This window comes from Mustelus asterias, chromosome 25, assembly GCF_964213995.1.
Source record: "Mustelus asterias chromosome 25, sMusAst1.hap1.1, whole genome shotgun sequence".
NCBI classification, from domain to species: domain Eukaryota; kingdom Metazoa; phylum Chordata; class Chondrichthyes; order Carcharhiniformes; family Triakidae; genus Mustelus; species Mustelus asterias.
In genome coordinates, this window is record NC_135825.1 from 47315973 (window position 1) to 47334185 (window position 18213).

Sequence of the window (18213 nt, forward strand, 5' to 3'; positions counted from 1 at the left end):
ATTATGACATGGTGTCGGTTTAGGTGATCATACCTGAATGATCCTGGACTACACACCAAGTACTTATTGGTTGTGAGAAAAGAGATCTACCTTCCTTCTCAAACAAAAACAGAAAATGCGGGAAAGTCTCAGCAGGTCTGTCAGCATAGAATCCTACAGTGTAGAAAGAGGCCATTCGGCCCATCGAGTCTGCATCAACCACAATCCCACCCAGGCCCTATCCACATATCCCTCCATATTTACCCACTAACCCCTCTAACATATGCATCCCGGGACACAAAGGGGCAATTTAGAATGGCCAATAAACCTAGCCCGCACATCTTTGGACGGTGGGAGGAAACCGGAGCACCCGGAGGAAACCCACACAGACACAGGGAGAATGTGCAAACTCCACACAGACAGTGACCCAAGCCGGGATTCGAACCCAGGTCCCTGGAGCTGTGAAGCAGCAGTGCTAACCACTGTGCTACCGTGCCGCCCTGTGGAGGCACAGTATCATCTGTGGAGAGAGAAAATAGAGCTACTGTCTCGAGTCTGGATAACCCTTCATTAAACCCTTCTCAATTCTGTTTTAAAGAGATGAGCAAAATTCATCTTGAAGTGGGTCTGATTCACAATTTTACCATCTGATCAGCCATCTGACGGAGAGACTCAGAAGAAGCCCAACTTGATTTCAAGACTACCCAGGCTATAGGTTTCTTGGAAGTTCCCAGATTCTGGGTAATCCAATGGGTTTATTAGAAAAGACAGCAAGAACAGGAAATCTGCAGCCCCCTGCAAACAGAGACACAGCTTTTCACTATTGAGCAGAAATATTGAAAAACGCATTTCAGAAACTATGCCAAACAATCAGCTCTCCTGACCATCATTCCCATTTACAGCTTCGGTCAACAGAGCCCCTTTATATCACACTGTGAGACAAAAGGAGGCATGGTGGCACAATGGTTAGCACTGCTGCCTCTCAGCGCCAGGGACCCAGGTTCAATTCCAGACTTGGGTGACTGTGTCGAGTTTGCACGTTCTCCCCGTATCTGCGTGGGTTTCCTCCGGGTGCTCTGCTCCCCCCCCCCCTCACACACACAATCGAAAGGTGTGCAGGTTAGGTGGATCGGCCATGCTAAGTTGCCCCTTGGTGGCCCAAGATGTGTAGGTTAGATGGATTAGCAACTAAAAATGTGTGGGGTTACAGGGATAGGTCAGGGGAGAGGGCCTAGGTAAGATGTTCTGTCAGAGATATGGTGCAGACTAGATGGGCTGAATGGCCTCTTCTGCACTGCAGGATTCTATGATTCTGTAAAGATTACAATTGATGCACCTTTTGTTTGGCTGTGCCACAAAATGGAGCATTTACTACTCCAAAGAGTGGGTGCTGCATCATGTGTACACGGGGACAGCGCTGTATCTGGTGAAAGGAGTGTTATCAGTCAGTCACACAAGGATTGCAACGAGCCCAGACTGTATAAACATTCCTTCACTGATTGTCAATGGTTTACAACTCTTCCAATGTATAAACGCTATGGGGTTACCATTGGGCAGCACAGTGGTTAGCACTGCGACCTCACAGCGCCAGGGACCAGGTTCGATTCCTGGCTTGGGTCACTGTCTGTGTGGAGTCTGCACGTTCTCCCCGTGTCTGCGTGGGTTTTCTCCGGGTGCTCCGGTTTCCTCCCACAGTCCAAAAGATGCATTTAGGTACATTTGCCATGCTAAACTCTCCCTCAGTGTACCCAAACAGATGCCGGTCTGACACTAAATAAACTTTACTTTACCTGCCTGAAACAACGAGGCCGACCACAATTTCAGAGGCTGTCACGGAATACGTGAGCTACGAACGAGACGAAAATATTCGAAAATAAAAGTGCATTTTTCTTCACTTGCATCTTGATGTGGAAGTAGCAATTATTCATCTCATTAAGATATTCAATGACTTTTCAGCAAAAGCAAAGTAACCTCTGAACTCATGCCATAAACATATCCTCCACTTCCACTCCCTCCCACACCCTGTCTGGCTTCTGCCTTGGCAAAGATGCAAGTTGTACAGCCATGTACACACCTTTGCTTCTATTAGTTAAACTCTACACTGGAGCCATCACTCATTCCAGTTTTTTAAAGAGCAAGTAAAGACTGAGATTTATAAATTATAAGTTTATTTATTAGTCACAAGTAGGCTGACATTAACACTGCAATGAAGTTACTGTGAAAATCCCCTTCCAGTGTGGCAAAAATGCCATATAAAAATAAATTGCAGGTCTGCTGATGGAGCGTTCCCACCCAAACTGATATCCTATTCAAGTATTCAACCAATGTGCTGATATTATTTCATGTTATGTTATAGGGAAATGGTGCACCTCCGTCTCAGAATGACAGATAACAGAGCTTCAATGCTTCTGATACCAAGCCAGCAAGGAACCAGAGTGGATCAGTGGGCTTTATTTGAAAGGTTTAGGTAAGTTACTCCATCGGGTTTTCTTTGTTCCACAATTCCTCTCTTCTGCATTTAAAATTAGGATCGTGTACGGAGCCACCGGCTCATCAGGTACATCCATTATGGTCAGATTCACTCCCTCATCAATGCTACTTGGCCATTACAAATTATCTTGACAAACTGGGTTAAGGAAAAGCAATAAAAAGGTAAACCAGAAGTATTTCTGCTGCCACTTGCCTCATGTGGGGGGTTAGATCAGGGTAGGTTTGGATTCAAATAGTTTGCTGATAGTTGGGGTCTCGATCAACATGATAAGTGGCAATGAGGGTGGCGTACTAGAAATATGGCGCGGGTTCGGCAGGGGAGGAGAATCCCCAAAATACTGTGTCCCAACTAAAATAAGTTCCATCCTTTGGGGAGAAATGGGGGGTAGCAGAGGGGGGGGGGGGGGGGGGGGAGAGTTGCCAAATAGCTTTTACACTTATGTGCGCCGCATATTCACCGCTTGTTGGACCACACGCAAGAAGTTTTTTAAAAAATGTAAAAACATCAATTAAATGCAAACAAATACAAAAGTGTAAATAAGGAGACCCTTTTATTTCTTTTTTCAAAGGCTTTCATATGTCTGATAAAATGTCATGATTACCTTTACACAATTTACTACAGCTGCTGTCTGAAGCACTTCAATCAAAAAGGGTCAGGTTACAACAATTTTTGTGGTGCTTTTTATACTGCTTTAATGAATATCTAATGTAAGCTTCTTTATGTCGAGAATATGTCCAAATAAAGAAGGAATATGAAACTCACTCACATTAAGAGCTGCAAATGGTGTATATATAGTATCAAATAGTTCAAACCAGGAGGTTGGTATTAAATATTCTTCTTTGGAGACTCGAGCTGCTTGGCCTAATAAGCAGCGCTCTCTCTAACCAACGGCACTTTCACCAAGAGATGGTGCTCAGCAATTGTGTACAGATTTTCCTCTCACTGACCGAGAGGTACTGAGGTCAATGGTACCATCCTTCCATCTAACTCAGCGCAGACCACAGGTCGAATCTGACCTTCCTGTTCTCTATGAAATAGTTACTCACTGCAGTTACACACTGTGATATTGAGTCTCAATATTCATAAGATTAAAGAAAGAGGAAATCCAAAACGAAGGGCATTTTGCTTCTACTCGGAGGCAGGAAGGGGGGGACGACGACCAGGAAGGGGGGAGGGGGTGGGGACCAGGAAGGAGGGAGGGGGTGGGGACCAGGAAAGGGGGGGGGCACAACCAGGAAGGGGGGGGGGGAGAAACCAGGAGGGGGGGGGGTGAAACCAGGAAGGGCGGGGGGGGAAAACCAGGAAGGGGGGGGGGGGGGGAGACCAGGAAGGGGGGGGGAGGGGGGCAGGAAACCAGGAAAGGGTGGGGGAAACCAGGAAGAAGGTCACCTCTCAATGTTTCCATTGAGAGGTGACCCTCTTCCTGGTCCTCTCCTCAATGTTACAAGATGGCGAAAGAAAGTGATATATATCCTCTGGAATCTGGGGTGGCTGTGGAATGTTTCCTGTAAAGACTGCAATCCTTTGGAGATTCTACTGTACCTGAAGCATTGAGTTAACAGTCATATCAGCACATTAATAAAGGTGATATTTTCTGTAGTTATTTTCCTACTAAGTAACGTTCAGTCGAGTTGCTTTTACTTTGTTACAGTAAACATCTTAAAACTCGAAGCGTTGTGCAATTTCTTCAAGTTGGTCACTGAGAATTCTAATATATCTATTACAAGTTATCAGACGTGACAAGTTTTATATGTAATGCAGAATGTGTGTAGAAAATATAAATTATCCTCAAATGACTCTGATTTCTTTGTTTTAAGGGAGTGTACATTGCTGTATAGCATCTGTGCAACAACTAAATTGCACATAAACTCAACTATTAGTTTTAGCCTGAATCTAATAGTCTAGTAGTGAGGTATTTACTACCTTCAGCAAAGTCAGGAAAATGTGGTGTGTTATCCACCTGGTGTTTAGTGCGATCTACCATGAGAAGGGGCAACCATGATACATTACATCACACATACCATGTGTAAAAGGTCGAGGTTTCAATTCCTAGGAGATTTGATCTGCTTAGTAAGACTATTTCTTTGTGGAGCCAAATTGCAGAGCTGGAGGAAAGCTTGAATGGTATCATTAGGTATTTTATAAAATTCATATAATGCAGTAAAATGACGAGATTATATGTCCTATGTAGGCTGATCTTTCACATCAAATAGAATTCCTGCTCTTGATCCCTACTAGTTCTCAAGACTGCAGCATAGCAGGAGTTGCTATTAAGGTGCTTGGAAAAGTAACAAGCTGGAGTCACATGTTTGAGGGGTCGGTAATATCTCTCTGTCAGAAGAGGAGGAAAACAATGTGAATACTTGAAATTTGAAATAAAAACAGCAAATTCTGGTCATGTACAGCCGCTCAATCTTCAACTGGGAGAGATAATTAGGAATGAGTTGACATTTTCATCAGAATTTCTAATATGTGCATATAAAAATCCATACCTTAGGCAGGCTTATATTTATCACGTGTACATTAAACAGAATGGGGGTCACATGCTCAGTACAAAGACAGAGACAAAATACTTTTTTCAGTCAACGGGCTGTGGAATTTTGGAATGTTCTATCTCAGAGTTGTAGACGCTCAGTCGCTTGGTATATTCAACATAGTATTCAAAACTCTTACCCCTGAATTCCCATAGTGGTTGACATTGGGATAGTGAGGGAAGTGGAGCTGAAATAGATCAAGCATGATCATATGGAATGCCAGAGCAGGCTCAGAGGGCCGGATGGCCTCCTCCTGCTCCTATTAGTTTGCTCTTATTAACATGGCCAATTCTAGGTTTTAGGGAGGCGATGGCCTACTGGTATTATCGCTACACCATTAATCTGGGGTGGGGGAATGAGGATTAGCTGGTAGAATTCAAATTTAATTGACACAATTGAAAGCCAGCCTCAGTAAAGTGACCATGAAACCATCATCGACTGATGTAGAAACCCATCTGGTTCACTAATGCCCTGAGGGAAGGAAATCTGCTGTCCTTTCCTGGTCTGGCCTACATGTGACTCCAGTCCCCCAGCAATGTATTTGACTCTTAATTACCCTCTTAAATGGCCCTATCAAGCCACTCAGTTTCAGGGCAAGTAGGGATGGGCAAGAAATGCTGGCCTTGCAAAGTAATGAGTATATATTAAAAATATCATTGCCAGCTCTCTATGATCAGTCACCTTTCACAGATAATTTCCCGACAACAACTTGAAGTCAATCTTTTTGGTGATAGGAAACGTGTTGTTACCGATGAGAACAATACTGCAGATAGTTGAAACTATTACAGTGCCGCATGCATAAAATTTAGTGATCCATTCAGTGATTTTCATACATAATATAGATCCTGCTTTTCTGCACGTTGCTTTAATCTGTTCATGTTCATAGCTAAATAGAATTACTATGGCCTGGGGTAATAGACTGGAATCCATTTCCTTTTTACCTCAGTTACATTAAAGCACTAGCATCGGGACTGACAAATCAAGTACTCAATGCCAAATTAATCAAATTTCTATCAAAAGAACCAGTTTGTTTTATTTGCTGAAAGTTCCCACAAAGAATTGTGGTTTGGTGAAGAACCGACATATAGAAGGAAAAGCAACAATACAAATTTCCCATTTCTACATCCAGAGATAATGGGTCTTTAATGTTGTCAGCTAACATGTTTTAACCAAACCTAAAGGCACACTGGATCCTGGAAGTCTGTTTACTTTGAAAGGAATGATTGGAAAGCAAAACATTGAAGTGGACAGCATCCTATGATATTACCAGAAGCAAGGTGAGCCTTATCTGCAATGAACCATCCCTCTTCAGTGGATGACTTTACCTGTCTGGTGGCTATTATACTGTGGACTAAGTTAACTGCCTATGTTTCAACATAGCTACATGTTTTATTGATCTGATCACATCGCAGTAATTACCCTGAACACCACAGATGACGGTATTCAAGTCAACATTTGAAGCCTCAAAATCCCTCCAGAAATAGGGGCTGACATGCTGAGTATGGCTTGTGTGGGTGGTCGACATTTTGAAATGTCATCTCACAAAGAGAGGGGGTAGGGGGTAACTCTCTCAAACTCCTGCGCATCTTCACAACACAGTCCCTACCCCCTGCTTGATACCAGTGCCTTGTAACTGGGCCCAAGATAAGTAAAGCATGCATTTATGGGGTGAAAGCTGATGATTAATACAGGTCTCTCATGGTTGAAAAAGGGGAGTTGACCTGTAAGCTGAGTATATGCAAAAATTTAACTATTGGGGCTGGGAAAATGGGGTTGTCACATAAACTGGCCCGACTTAAATGCTGTGATTTATGGTCGCTAAAAAGGCAGTTCAGCCAAATACCATTGTTTCCTTCTCTACCACAGTACTGAAACGGCCCTCCAAGTTACAATGACATCCTAGGTGACAATGACTGAGGTAACGTATTCTCTCCTCATCCCTTTCAGCTTATCTGCAGCCTCTGACAGGATTGGCCACACCATTCCAACACCTCTTCTTGGTCATCCAGCTAGTTTGGACAGCCCTAGGCTGGTCCCATTGCTAACCACCCAACCACAGCCAGAGAATCACCTGCAGTGACATCTCTGCCTGCTCTGTTACTCTGGATCGATCCTTGGCTCCCTCGTAATTCTCATCGACATGTTGCACTTCAGTGGCATCATCAGAAAATACATCAGGTTCCACAAGTAAATTAACAACACTCTTCTTGACCCCCACCTCTGATTCGTCACGTGGCTTGTCCAAACTGAAGTAGCAGGCGAGAAGAAATTTTCTCCAATTAAATACTGGGGATGGAAGCCACTGCCTTTGACAAACTGCTACCTAGCTCTGACTCCATTCCACTACTTCGCCATTGTCCAAGGCAACTTCTGCATCTTTAGAATTCCTTCGATTGTGGAACAGTTCTCAAGAGTTGAAAGTAACAAAGAGAACCTGAACTTACCGACTGCTAGGGGATAATTTTAGCCTAATTGGCCCAGCAGGAACTGAGTCAGATGCAAGTTTTACACCCCTTCTGATATGATGGCCCAGTGACTGCAAAGCAGCGTAATGTCAGGCAAGAGGTTGAATGGGGAATCTAGCCCAAACCTGCCACATTCCCACCAAAGAAGTTAAAATGATGCAGCAATTCCCCCCTGCCCCCACGCCACCTCTTGTGCTCAATAATGCTTTTTAAAAGACTTGGTGCGTTTTCCAGAAAGACGACTGTGGTTGAATTTTATTAGGCCATTAATAAACTTTGGCTACTTATAACTATTCTGATAAGCGCAATAAATAGCAGCAACCTAATCCTTCGTGAACCTTGTGTGCCTTAGAAACTCTCAGAACAGTACAGTACAGTACAGTTCTGTACAGTACAGAAAGAGGCCATTCGGCCCATCGAGTCTGCACCGACCACAATCCCACCCAGGCCTTACCCCCATATCTCTACATATTTTACCCGCTAATCTACGCATCCCCGGACACTAAGGGGTAATTTTAGCATGGCCAATCAACCTAACCCGCACATCTTTGGACTGTGGGAAGAAACCGGAGCACCCGGAGGAAACCCACGCAGACACAAGGAGAATGTGCAAACTCCACACAGACAGTGACCCAAGCCGGGAATTGAACCCTGGTCCCTGGAGCTGTGAAGCAGCAGTGCTAACCACTGTGCTACCGTGCCGCCCTTGAAGCTTTCCAAACCATAATATGATTTTTAGTTTTAAAAAGATGCAACTTAAGGGCTCGTTGGATCCCTGAACCAGCAGCAGCCTGGAAAAGAACAGTTGAGGAGGAAAAGCAGCAAAGCAGAATGAGTTTAAGACAGGGACGCATGTTATTGCGTGAAATACCTGAAAGTTGGATTTACATAAAAATGAACCATGACTATTAGTTTCCATTCTACATCAGAGCCTTATCCTGCGAGTTGTTTTTCCATTATTGAGTTACAGCCTGCTGCAGTGATAACCTGACACCATTAGATTATCTAAAGCTTCAGCCTCCCTCTCACTGGACTCGTTTCGTTAACACTCTGAAGTCAACAAGTTCAGCTAAGGTGAGTGGTTAGTTTCCACAGCTGTATAAAGAGGGGTTTCCTGCAGTGCGGTTCGGAACATTTTGTGTGGAGTTAATTGTACAGAATGGAAATAAACACACAAAACTCAACTAAAAATGTCAACTCCACTGGTCCCCCTGTTCTGCATTCCGATGCACTTTTTAATCTTTCATTTCATTTCATCAAAACATCATCCCAAATAAAAGCAGAAAATCCTGGAAATGCTCAGCAGGTCAGGCAGCATTTGTGGAAAGAGTTAACGTATCGGATGAGTGACCAAGTGACCTTTCCCCATTGAATTCCCTGCTGAGTATTTCTGGCATTTTCTGTCTTCTTATTTCAGATTTCAAGCAGAGGCAGTAATTTGCTTTTGTTCTAACACCTTACCAAACTATTAGAAGTTTAGAAGCTTTCACCTGCACCATCCTCAGTTTCAGTCCATAGTCCTTATTCGCAGCTCGGAGCAAACTTAGTTTCCATTGCATGGGAATCAGCTTTAAAAGCTGTTTCCAGCCAACTGAAGTCATACTCGAGTCTGCGGCTGGGTCAGCCTTTGGTCCATTTTTTTAAATGTTCGACCCAGGTTAAGGGCCCAATAGTCTAGTTCGTACATTGTCTGGAACGTGACAAGTAAAAGGCAGCTGGACCACTGGAGGGGAAGAACTATGTTCACACAAGCTACTTCAGGCATCCTATCCAATAACAATCTCCTGCATCATTCACTCACAAGTATTACTGGGATTTTCTGATAAACAACTGATGTCCAAGGCCTCTGATTTTCAGGTTTTTTTGGAAGAACGGTAGCGGCACGGTAGCACAGTGGTTAGCACTGCTGCTTCACAGCTCCAGGGACCTGGGTTCAATTCCCGGCTTGGGTCACTGTCTGTGTGGAGATGGCACATTCTCCTCGTGTCTGCGTGGGTTTCCTCCGGGTGCTCCGGTTTCCTCCCACAGTCCAAAGATGTGTGGGTTAGGTTGATTGGCCATGCTAAAAATTGCCCCTTAGTGTCCTGAGATGCGTAGGTTAGAGGGATTAGTGGGTAAAATATGTCGGGATATGGGGCTGGGGTCTGGGTGGGATTGTGGTCGGTGCAGACTCGATGGGCCAAATGGCCTCTTTCTGCACTGTAGGGTTTCTATGATTCTATGAAAATGCTGAAATTAATCCACAAAGCACCAGCAAAAATCCCCACGATCCATGCAATGAAATCATTCACTGATTTAAATTGATCCCTAGTCCCAATTGCACTATCTGAAAGTCCGCTCTTGTTAACAGTACTGCACTCTTGAGATATAAGGACCATGTCTTACCAGTCTTTCTGGGAGACGTTTTTGTTGTAAATGTGGCCTGTCAGGTTCCTGTAGGGAGGACAGATGCACTTGCATCTCACATCTTCAGAACTCTGGAGAAAGAGTCAGAAATTGGTTAAGAATCCCTTCACTAAAATTCAGTTAAGGTACATTCTACATTCTTGTTCCTAGCACTACAGAATCAGTCAGAAGGATAAAAAGCTTCGGATAACTGCTTCGTTATTCACCCTAAAGTGGGGTCATAAAAGGAGCAGCAAGGCGGCTGAAACTGAAATATAAAGAAAACCACAAGTTCAAAATCGGAAATTAAAAACAGAAATTTCTGGAAAGTTGCAATCAGATGACCATCAACAGAGCAACGGGGAGAGAAGGGGACAAAGAAAAAAAAAGGAAAATCTCACAGACGGGAGAAGTGAGAGAGAGGAAAGGGGATCATTAAGATACGGAATGCCTGGTGAGAACTCTAATGTAAATGAGTTGTGTTTTGGAATATGACATAGAAACATAGGAGGCCATTTGGCCCTTCGAGCCTGCTCCGTCATTCATTACAATCATGACTGATCGTCCAGCTCAATAGCCTAATCCTGCTTTCTCGCCAAAACCTTTGATCCCATTCGCCCCAAGTACTATATCCAGCCACCTCTTGAATACATTCAATGTTTTGGCATCAACTACTTCTTGTGGTAATGAATTCCACAGGCTCACCACTCTTTGGGTGAAGAAATGTCTCCTCACCTCTGTCCTAAATGAATCCTCAGACTGTGACCCCTGGTTCTGGACTCCCCCACCATCGGGAACATCCTCCCTGCATCTACCCTGTCTAGTCCTGTTAGAATTTTATAAGTCTCTGTTTTATATGTCCCTCCTCATTCATAAGAACATAAGAAATAGGAGCAGGAGTAGGCCATCTAGCCCCTCGAGCCTGCCCCGCCATTCAATAAGATCATGGCTGATCTGAAGTGGATCAGTTCCACTTACCCGCCTGATCCCTATAACCCCTAATTCCCTTACCGATCAGGAATCCATCTATCCGTGATTTAAACATATTCAACGAGGTAGCCTCCACCACTTCAGTGGGCAGAGAATTCCAGAGATTCACCACCCTCTGAGAGAAGAAGTTCCTCCTCAACTCTGTCCTAAACTGACCCCCCTTTATTTTGAGGCTGTGCCCTCTAGTTCTAGTATCCTTTCTAAGTGGAAAGAATCTCTCCACCTCTACCCTATCCAGCCCCTTCATTATCTTATAGGTCTCTATAAGATCCCCCCTCAGCCTTCTAAATTCCAACGAGTACAAACCCAATCTGCTCAGCCTCTCCTCATAATCAACACCCCTCATCTCTGGTATCAACCTGGTGAACCTTCTCTGCACTCCCTCCAAGGCCAATATATCCTTCCGCAAATAAGGGGACTAATACTGCACACAGTATTCCAGCTGCGGCCTCACCAATGCCCTGTACAGATGCAGCAAGACATCTCTGCTTTTATATTCTATCCCCCTTGCGATATAGGCCAACATCCCATTTGCCTTCTTGATCACCTGTTGCACCTGCAGACTGGGTTTTTGTGTCTCATGCACAAGGACCCCCAGGTCCCTCTGCACAGCAGCATGTTGTAATTTTTTTCCATTTAGATAATAATCCAATTTGCTATTATTTCCTCCAAAGTGAATAACCTCGCATTTGTCAACGTTATACTCCATCTGCCAGATCCTCACCCACTCACTCAGCCTGTCTGAACTCCAGCGAAAACAATCCTAACCTAGTCAATCTTTCCTCGTACACCAGTCCCGCCATCCCCGGAATCAGCCTGGTAAACCTTCACTGCACTCCCTCGAGAGCAAGAATATCCTTCCTCAGAAAAGGAGACCAAAACTGCACACAATACTCTAGGTTTGGCCTCACCAAGGCCCTGTATAGTTGCAACAACACATCCCAGCTCCTGTACGCGAAACCTCTCGCAATGAAGGACAACATACCATTTGCCTTCTTTACCACCTGCTGCACCTGCATGCTTACCTTCAGTGACTGGTGCACAAGGACACCCAGGTCCCGCTGCACACTCCCCTCTCCCAATTTACAACCATTCAGGTAGTAATCTGCCTTCTTGTTTTTGCTTCCAAAATGAATAACCTCACATTTATCCAAATTATATTGCATCTGCTATTGTTTTGCCCACTTACCCAACCTATCCAGATCATTCTGAAGGATCTCTGCATCCTCGTCACAGTTCACCCTCCCACCCAACTTGGTATCATCTGCAAACTTTGAGATGTTACATTTTGCTCCCTCGTCCAAATCATTAACAAATATTGTGAATAGCTGGGGTCCCAGCACCAATCCCTGTAGCACCCCACTAGTTACTGCCTGCCAATTTGAAAAGCACCCATTAATTCCTACTCTTTGTTTCCTCTCTGCCAACCAGTTTTCTATCCACCTCCATACACTTTTCCCAATCCCATGCGCTTTGATCTTGCACAATAATCTCTTATGAGGGACTTTGTCAAACGCTTTCTGGAAGTCCGTAGTTCTGATGAATGATTTTTGACCAGTAACCTGTCTTTTTTTTTCAACTATTAATTTAGTTGCTTTCTGTTCCCTATTTCCATTTGAAAAGTTCAAACATTTACTTCCTCTAAAGCTAATTGCATATTTGTGAAATGTCATTTTCTCCACTCCATGACAGAAGTTCCACAGACTTTCTTCTTTCTTCCTGGTATGTGTCTGAAAATTCACCATTGTAACTGGCAGTTTCACTTGCTCGATAGTATCAATGTAGTGCGATGCCAGAGGTCCCGGATAGCTGATGCCAGAATAAAACTAATCTCAGAAAAGGGCAAATCCATGGCACTGAACTTGGCAGATGTTTGCGGGCAGCTCTTGGAGGTCAGCAGCAAGTGCCATCACTTAGCTATTGACAGCAAAATACCACCCATAAAGATGTTGTAACCCACACACACACACACACTCACAAAACAATGTATAATATATACAGTATAGCAGAGAGACAGACTTGCATTTATATATAATACATAAACGCTGGACATCTCAAAGTGCATTACAGCCTATAAAATACTTTTGAAGTGTTGCCACTGTTGTAATGTAGGGAATGCAGCAACCAACTTGCATTCTGCCAAACGCCCACAAACAGTATTCTGTTTTTGTCAAATTGATTGAGGAATAAATATTGACAGGACACCAGGGATAAATCCCCTGCTCTTCCTTGAAATTGTGCCATGGGATCTTCTGCATTCCAGCCCTACAGGCAATCGGTTTAAGATCTCATCCAAAAAAGAGGGCATATCCTCAGCCCTCAGAACTGCACCCGAATGTGGGCCTTGATCTTTGTACTCGAGCCTTGGAGTGAAGCTTGGACCTGCAACTTTATGACTTAAGGGCAAGAATGCTACCAACTGAGCCATTGTAAAGTTTGAGGATAACACCTACTTGGGGGGGGCGGGGAGGTTCACAGGTTTCTGCGTAGATCTTCGTTCGACTTAGCAGGCCAATTCTCGGCCCACAGATCATAGATCTTTGAGTACATGGGGCATGACATTCCACAAGGTATTGGGATCTGGAGTGCAGGATTTGCTTCCTTGTCTTTCCTCCCCTGCCGCATCACTCAGATGCTGTGACTCAAAGACTGATGGAAAAGCTGTTGCTATTCTGAAGGAAAACGCCTCCCAGTCATTAATGCCAGTGCTTCAACACTTCAAGAGGAGCTTCAGAGTGTCTTTGTCCTCCCTGGAACGCTGACCATCTCAGAGTTGAGGAAACGAGACCTGGCGGGGAAGACCCTTTTGGCCACCTGTACAGTGTCCAGTCTACTGAAGTTAATTTTGCAGGAGTTTTGTCTGAATGCTTATACAGCTGGCTTCAAGAAGGACATCAGAGTTTATCTGATGATCCTCCAATTGAATCTGGAGAATCTGGTGGAGGTATTGCTGATGGAATTACTCTGGCTGCCTTGTGTGTCGGTGATACATAGTCCAGGCCTCACTGCAGTACAGGAGCGTGGTGATAGCAACTGCTCTGCACACTGGGATGTTTGGAGGTCTTTCTTGTCAAACACTCGCCGCCAAAGTTTGTAGAGGGCTGAGCTAGCGCAGCTGATCTGTGCTGATCATAGTAGCCATTTGAGAGAGGCGGCTGCTAAGGTATGAGAAGTGCTCGACATATTCCTGAGTGTCTCTTTCAACATGTATGAACATGGAATCCTTGGCTGACCAGGTGTGGGTTGATATGAGTTTTGTTTTGGCAACATTCAAGTCAGGCCAGATTTAATGCATGTAGAATTGAAGAGATTGAGAATAGCTTGCAGAATGGGCAATTAAATTGCAGCAATCTTCAAACTGTATATCTATGGTGGTGAGTTTGGTTCTGACACGGAGGCAATGGAGGTTAGAGTTTTCCATCTGGACCGTCTTTACACAGACACCAGAGGACAGTTGATCTTTGAAGAAGTGAATGTCTATTGTCAGTTAGATTGCAAACAGCATGGGGCTACCACACAACCATGCTTGATACTGCTCTGGATTTTGAAGGCATCAGTTTCAGAGTCAACTGCTTCAGTCAGCTTGATGAAAGAAATGCTGATGCTGCTCTGGACATTTTTCTTGGATTCGTCTGGCAACAAAGACCATGTTAGAGGTTCTTCTGGAAGGTATCTGTGGGAGGATTTCCTCGACCACAAGGAGGAGGCGATTCAGGAGAATGTGTCGGGATTTCCCCTGCTATGGGCAAGCAGGAGATACCTCGATAAGATTCCACAGCATAATTTATCTCCCTTCCTGAAGATAATTACAATAGTCACATTCCTGAGGTTGGAGTGGGTGGGGGGTGTTTTCCTCCCAAATCCTTAAGACGAATCAGTGGAGTTTTGATACAAGCTGGAATACCATTGGGATGGCAGATTTTCTTGTTCTGTTGCAGCTCTTCCATCTACAATGACTCAGCCAAACTCCACAACAGTACTGAGAGGGGCTGTGTGCACAGACCATGCACACAAAAAGATATAATATATACATATGAAAACATCTTATCTTCAACAGAAATAATATATAACTAGAATCACAGAGCCTGTGTTGATATAGTTGTTCACAGCCCCAGTAGACAAATATATCAACATTCGTAGATAAAAAATAGAAGTTGAGCCTGCTCTGCCATTCATTATGATCATGGCTGATCATCAAATTCAATACCCTGATCTCCCCTTCCCCCATATTCCTTGATCCCTTTAGCCTCAAGGGCTATATCTAATTCCTTCTTGAAATCACACAATTGTTTTGTCCTCAACTACATTCTGTGGCAGTGAATTCCACACATACACCACTCTCTGGGTGAAGAAATTTCTCCTCACCTCAGTTCTAAAAAGTTTACCCCTTATCCTCAAACTATAACCCCTAATTCTGGACTCCCCCCACCATCGGGAACATTCTTTCTGAATCTACCCTGTATAATCCTGTTAGAATTTTATAAAGTTCTATGAGATCCCCTCTCACTCTTCTAAAGTCCAATGAATATAATCCTAATCGATTTATTCTCTCCTCAGATGACATTCCTGCCATCTCGGTATCACGTTGGTAAACCTTCGCTGAACCCCCTCTATAGCAAGCACATCCTTCCTCATAAGGTCACCAAAACTGCACACAATAGTCCAGGTGTGGCCTCACCTACGTCCTCTATAATTGCAGTAAAACATCCCTATCCCTACACTCAAATCCTCTTGGTATGAAGGCCGACATAGCATTTGCCTTTTTTACTGCCTGCTGTACTTCCACGCTTACTTTCAGTGACTGATGCACAATGACACCAAGGTCTCGCTGAGTATCCACCCCTCTCAATTTACACCCATTCAAATAATGATCTGCCTTCCTATTATTGCTACCGAAGTGGATAACCTCACATTTATCCACATTATACTGCATCTGCCCACACACTCAGCCTGTCCGAATCACGCTGAAGTATTTCTGCATCCTCCTCACAGCTCACCCTCCCACCCAACTTTGTCTCATCTGGAAATTTGGAGATTTAGCTCCCTCATCTACATCACTAATATATAATGTGGATGGCATAGTGGCAATGATGTGGAGATGCCGGCGTTGGACTGGGGTAAGCACAGTAAGAAGTCTCACAACACCAGGTTAAAGTCCAACAGGTTTATTTCATAGCACCTGAACAAGGAGCAACACTCCGAAAGCTTGTGCCATCAAATAAACCTGTTGGATTTTAACCTGGCGTTGTGAGACTTCTTATAGTGGCAACGGGCAGATTAAGTGTCCAAGGATGAACCCTGGGCAGGACAGTGGTTAGCACTGCTGCCTCACAGTGCTAAGGACCCGGGTTCAATTCTGGCCTTGGGTTCAGTTTGCACATTCTCCCCTGTGTCTGTGTGGGCTTCCTCCGGGTGCTCTGGTTTCCTCCCACAGTCTGAAAGATGTGCAGGTTAAGGGGATTAGCAAGATAAATGCGTGGGGTTACAGGGAAAGGGCCTGGGTTACACGCTCTTTCAGAAAGTCAGTGCAGACTTGATGGGAAGAATGGAGTCCTGCTGCACCGCAGGGTGCCATGGGCACTCTGGGTGCTCTGGGTGCCACGGACATTCTGGGTGCTCTGGGCGCTCTGGGTGCCACGGACACTCTGGGTGCTCTGGGTGCCACGGACACTGGGCACTGCAGGCACTCGGTGCTCTGGGCACTCTGGGGGCCGTGGGCACTCTGGGGGCCGTGGGCACTCTGGGGGCCGTGGGCACTGCGGGCACTCTGGGGGCCGTGGGCACTGCGGGCACTCTGGGTGCTCTGGGCACTGCGGGCACTCTGGGGGTCGCGGGCACTCTGGGGGCCGTGGGCACTGCGGGCACTCTGGGGGCCGTGGGCACTCTGGGTGCTCTGGGCACTGCGGGCACTCTGGGTGCTCTGGGCACTCTGGGGGTCGCGGGCACTCTGGGGGCCGGTCTGTATAATGGGGCCTCTCCCAGCACCGGGACAAGGTTGGAGCTGCGGCCCGGACACCAGCCCCTTACCTTGGAGGAATCAGACATCACCAACACCACCAGCAGGTACAGCACCGCCAGCACGGTGCCGGCCGCCATGACCTCACTCCTCACAGGCAGCGACAAGGAGCTGAAACGCGAGCCTCAGGCTTCCCCACTCCTCAGGCCAGGGAGCAGCAGCGGCTAGTCCCGCCCCCCCGGCCTCTGCCCATTGGCCACTGCCCGCCCCGCCCCCGATCCACTGTCTGATTGGTCCACGGAGCTGTCCATTATTCTGCTGACCGGCCGCAATGTCTATTGGGATTGTAGTCCGAGACATGCGCAGTGCTGCAGTACACAGAAGGAGCATGAACTACAAAGCCCAGGGTGCAGTCTGGCTGCGCCTGCGCTCTCTATGCAGCAGCTCTGCAGACCTGTGTACCCACCCTCCATCAGAGAGCACCATCTTCCCTTCAACATTCCCATCCATCATTATGATGGTCAGGGGGATTGGCAGGGAGGGTGTGTGGGATTACGGGATTAGGGCCTGGGTGGGATTGTTTTCTGTGCAGACTCGAATGGGCCGAATGGCCTCCTTCTGTACTGTAGATTCTATGAATCTGTGAAGTGCTTTGAAAGGTTAGTGATGGCACAGATCAATTCTGGCATCCCAGATTGCCTGGATCACTACAGTTCACCGATAGCCGCAACAGGTCCGCAACAGACAGCATCTCCCTGGCCCTGCACTCAACCTTGGAACACCTAGATAACAAGGACACCTATGATAGACTCCCATTTATCGACTACAGCTTAGCCTTCAACACTATTGTTTCTACGAGACTCATCTCCAAACTCCGTGGCCTGGGCCTCGGCACCTCCCTCTGCAATGGGATCCTGAACTTCCTAACTCACAGACCACAATCAGTAAGGATAGGCATCAACACCTCCTCCACGATCATCCTCAACACCGGTGCCCCACAAGACTGTGTCCTCAGCCCCTTACTATGCTCCTTATACACCTATGGCTGTGTGGCCAAATTCCCCTTCAACTCAATTTTCAAGTTTGCTGATGACACCAGATCTCAAACAATGACGAGATGGAGTACAGGAATGAGGCAGAGAATCTGGTGAACTGGTGTGAAGATAATAATCTCTCCCTCAATGTCAACAAAATGAAGGAGATCGTCATCAACTTCAGGAAGCGTAAAGGAGAACATGCCCCTGTCTACATCAATGGGGACGAAATAGAAAGGGTCGAGAGCTTCATGTTTTTAGGTGTCCAGATCACCAACAACCTGTCCTGGTTCCCCCATGCCGACACTATAGTTAAGAAAGCCCACCAACGCCTCTACTTTCTCAGAAGACTAAGGAAATTTGGCATGTCAGCTACGAC

General features: G+C 45.6%; 1 protein-coding gene across 2 annotated transcripts in view; it reads right to left on the minus strand.

Moving 5' to 3' along the window:
• The window catches only part of tmem9 (transmembrane protein 9), a 69287-nt gene extending 52259 nt beyond the window's left edge, over nt 1-17028 (minus strand). For both annotated transcript variants that reach the window (XM_078197709.1, XM_078197708.1), the window contains exons 1-2: nt 16872-17028; nt 9855-9946 (exon numbers count right to left, since the gene is read on the minus strand). In XM_078197709.1, the coding sequence (XP_078053835.1) occupies nt 9855-9946; nt 16872-16940 (161 nt within the window). In that variant the 5' untranslated portion in view covers nt 16941-17028. The remainder of the gene's footprint in view (nt 1-9854; nt 9947-16871) is intronic.
• Between the last annotated feature and the right edge of the window lie 1185 nt (nt 17029-18213).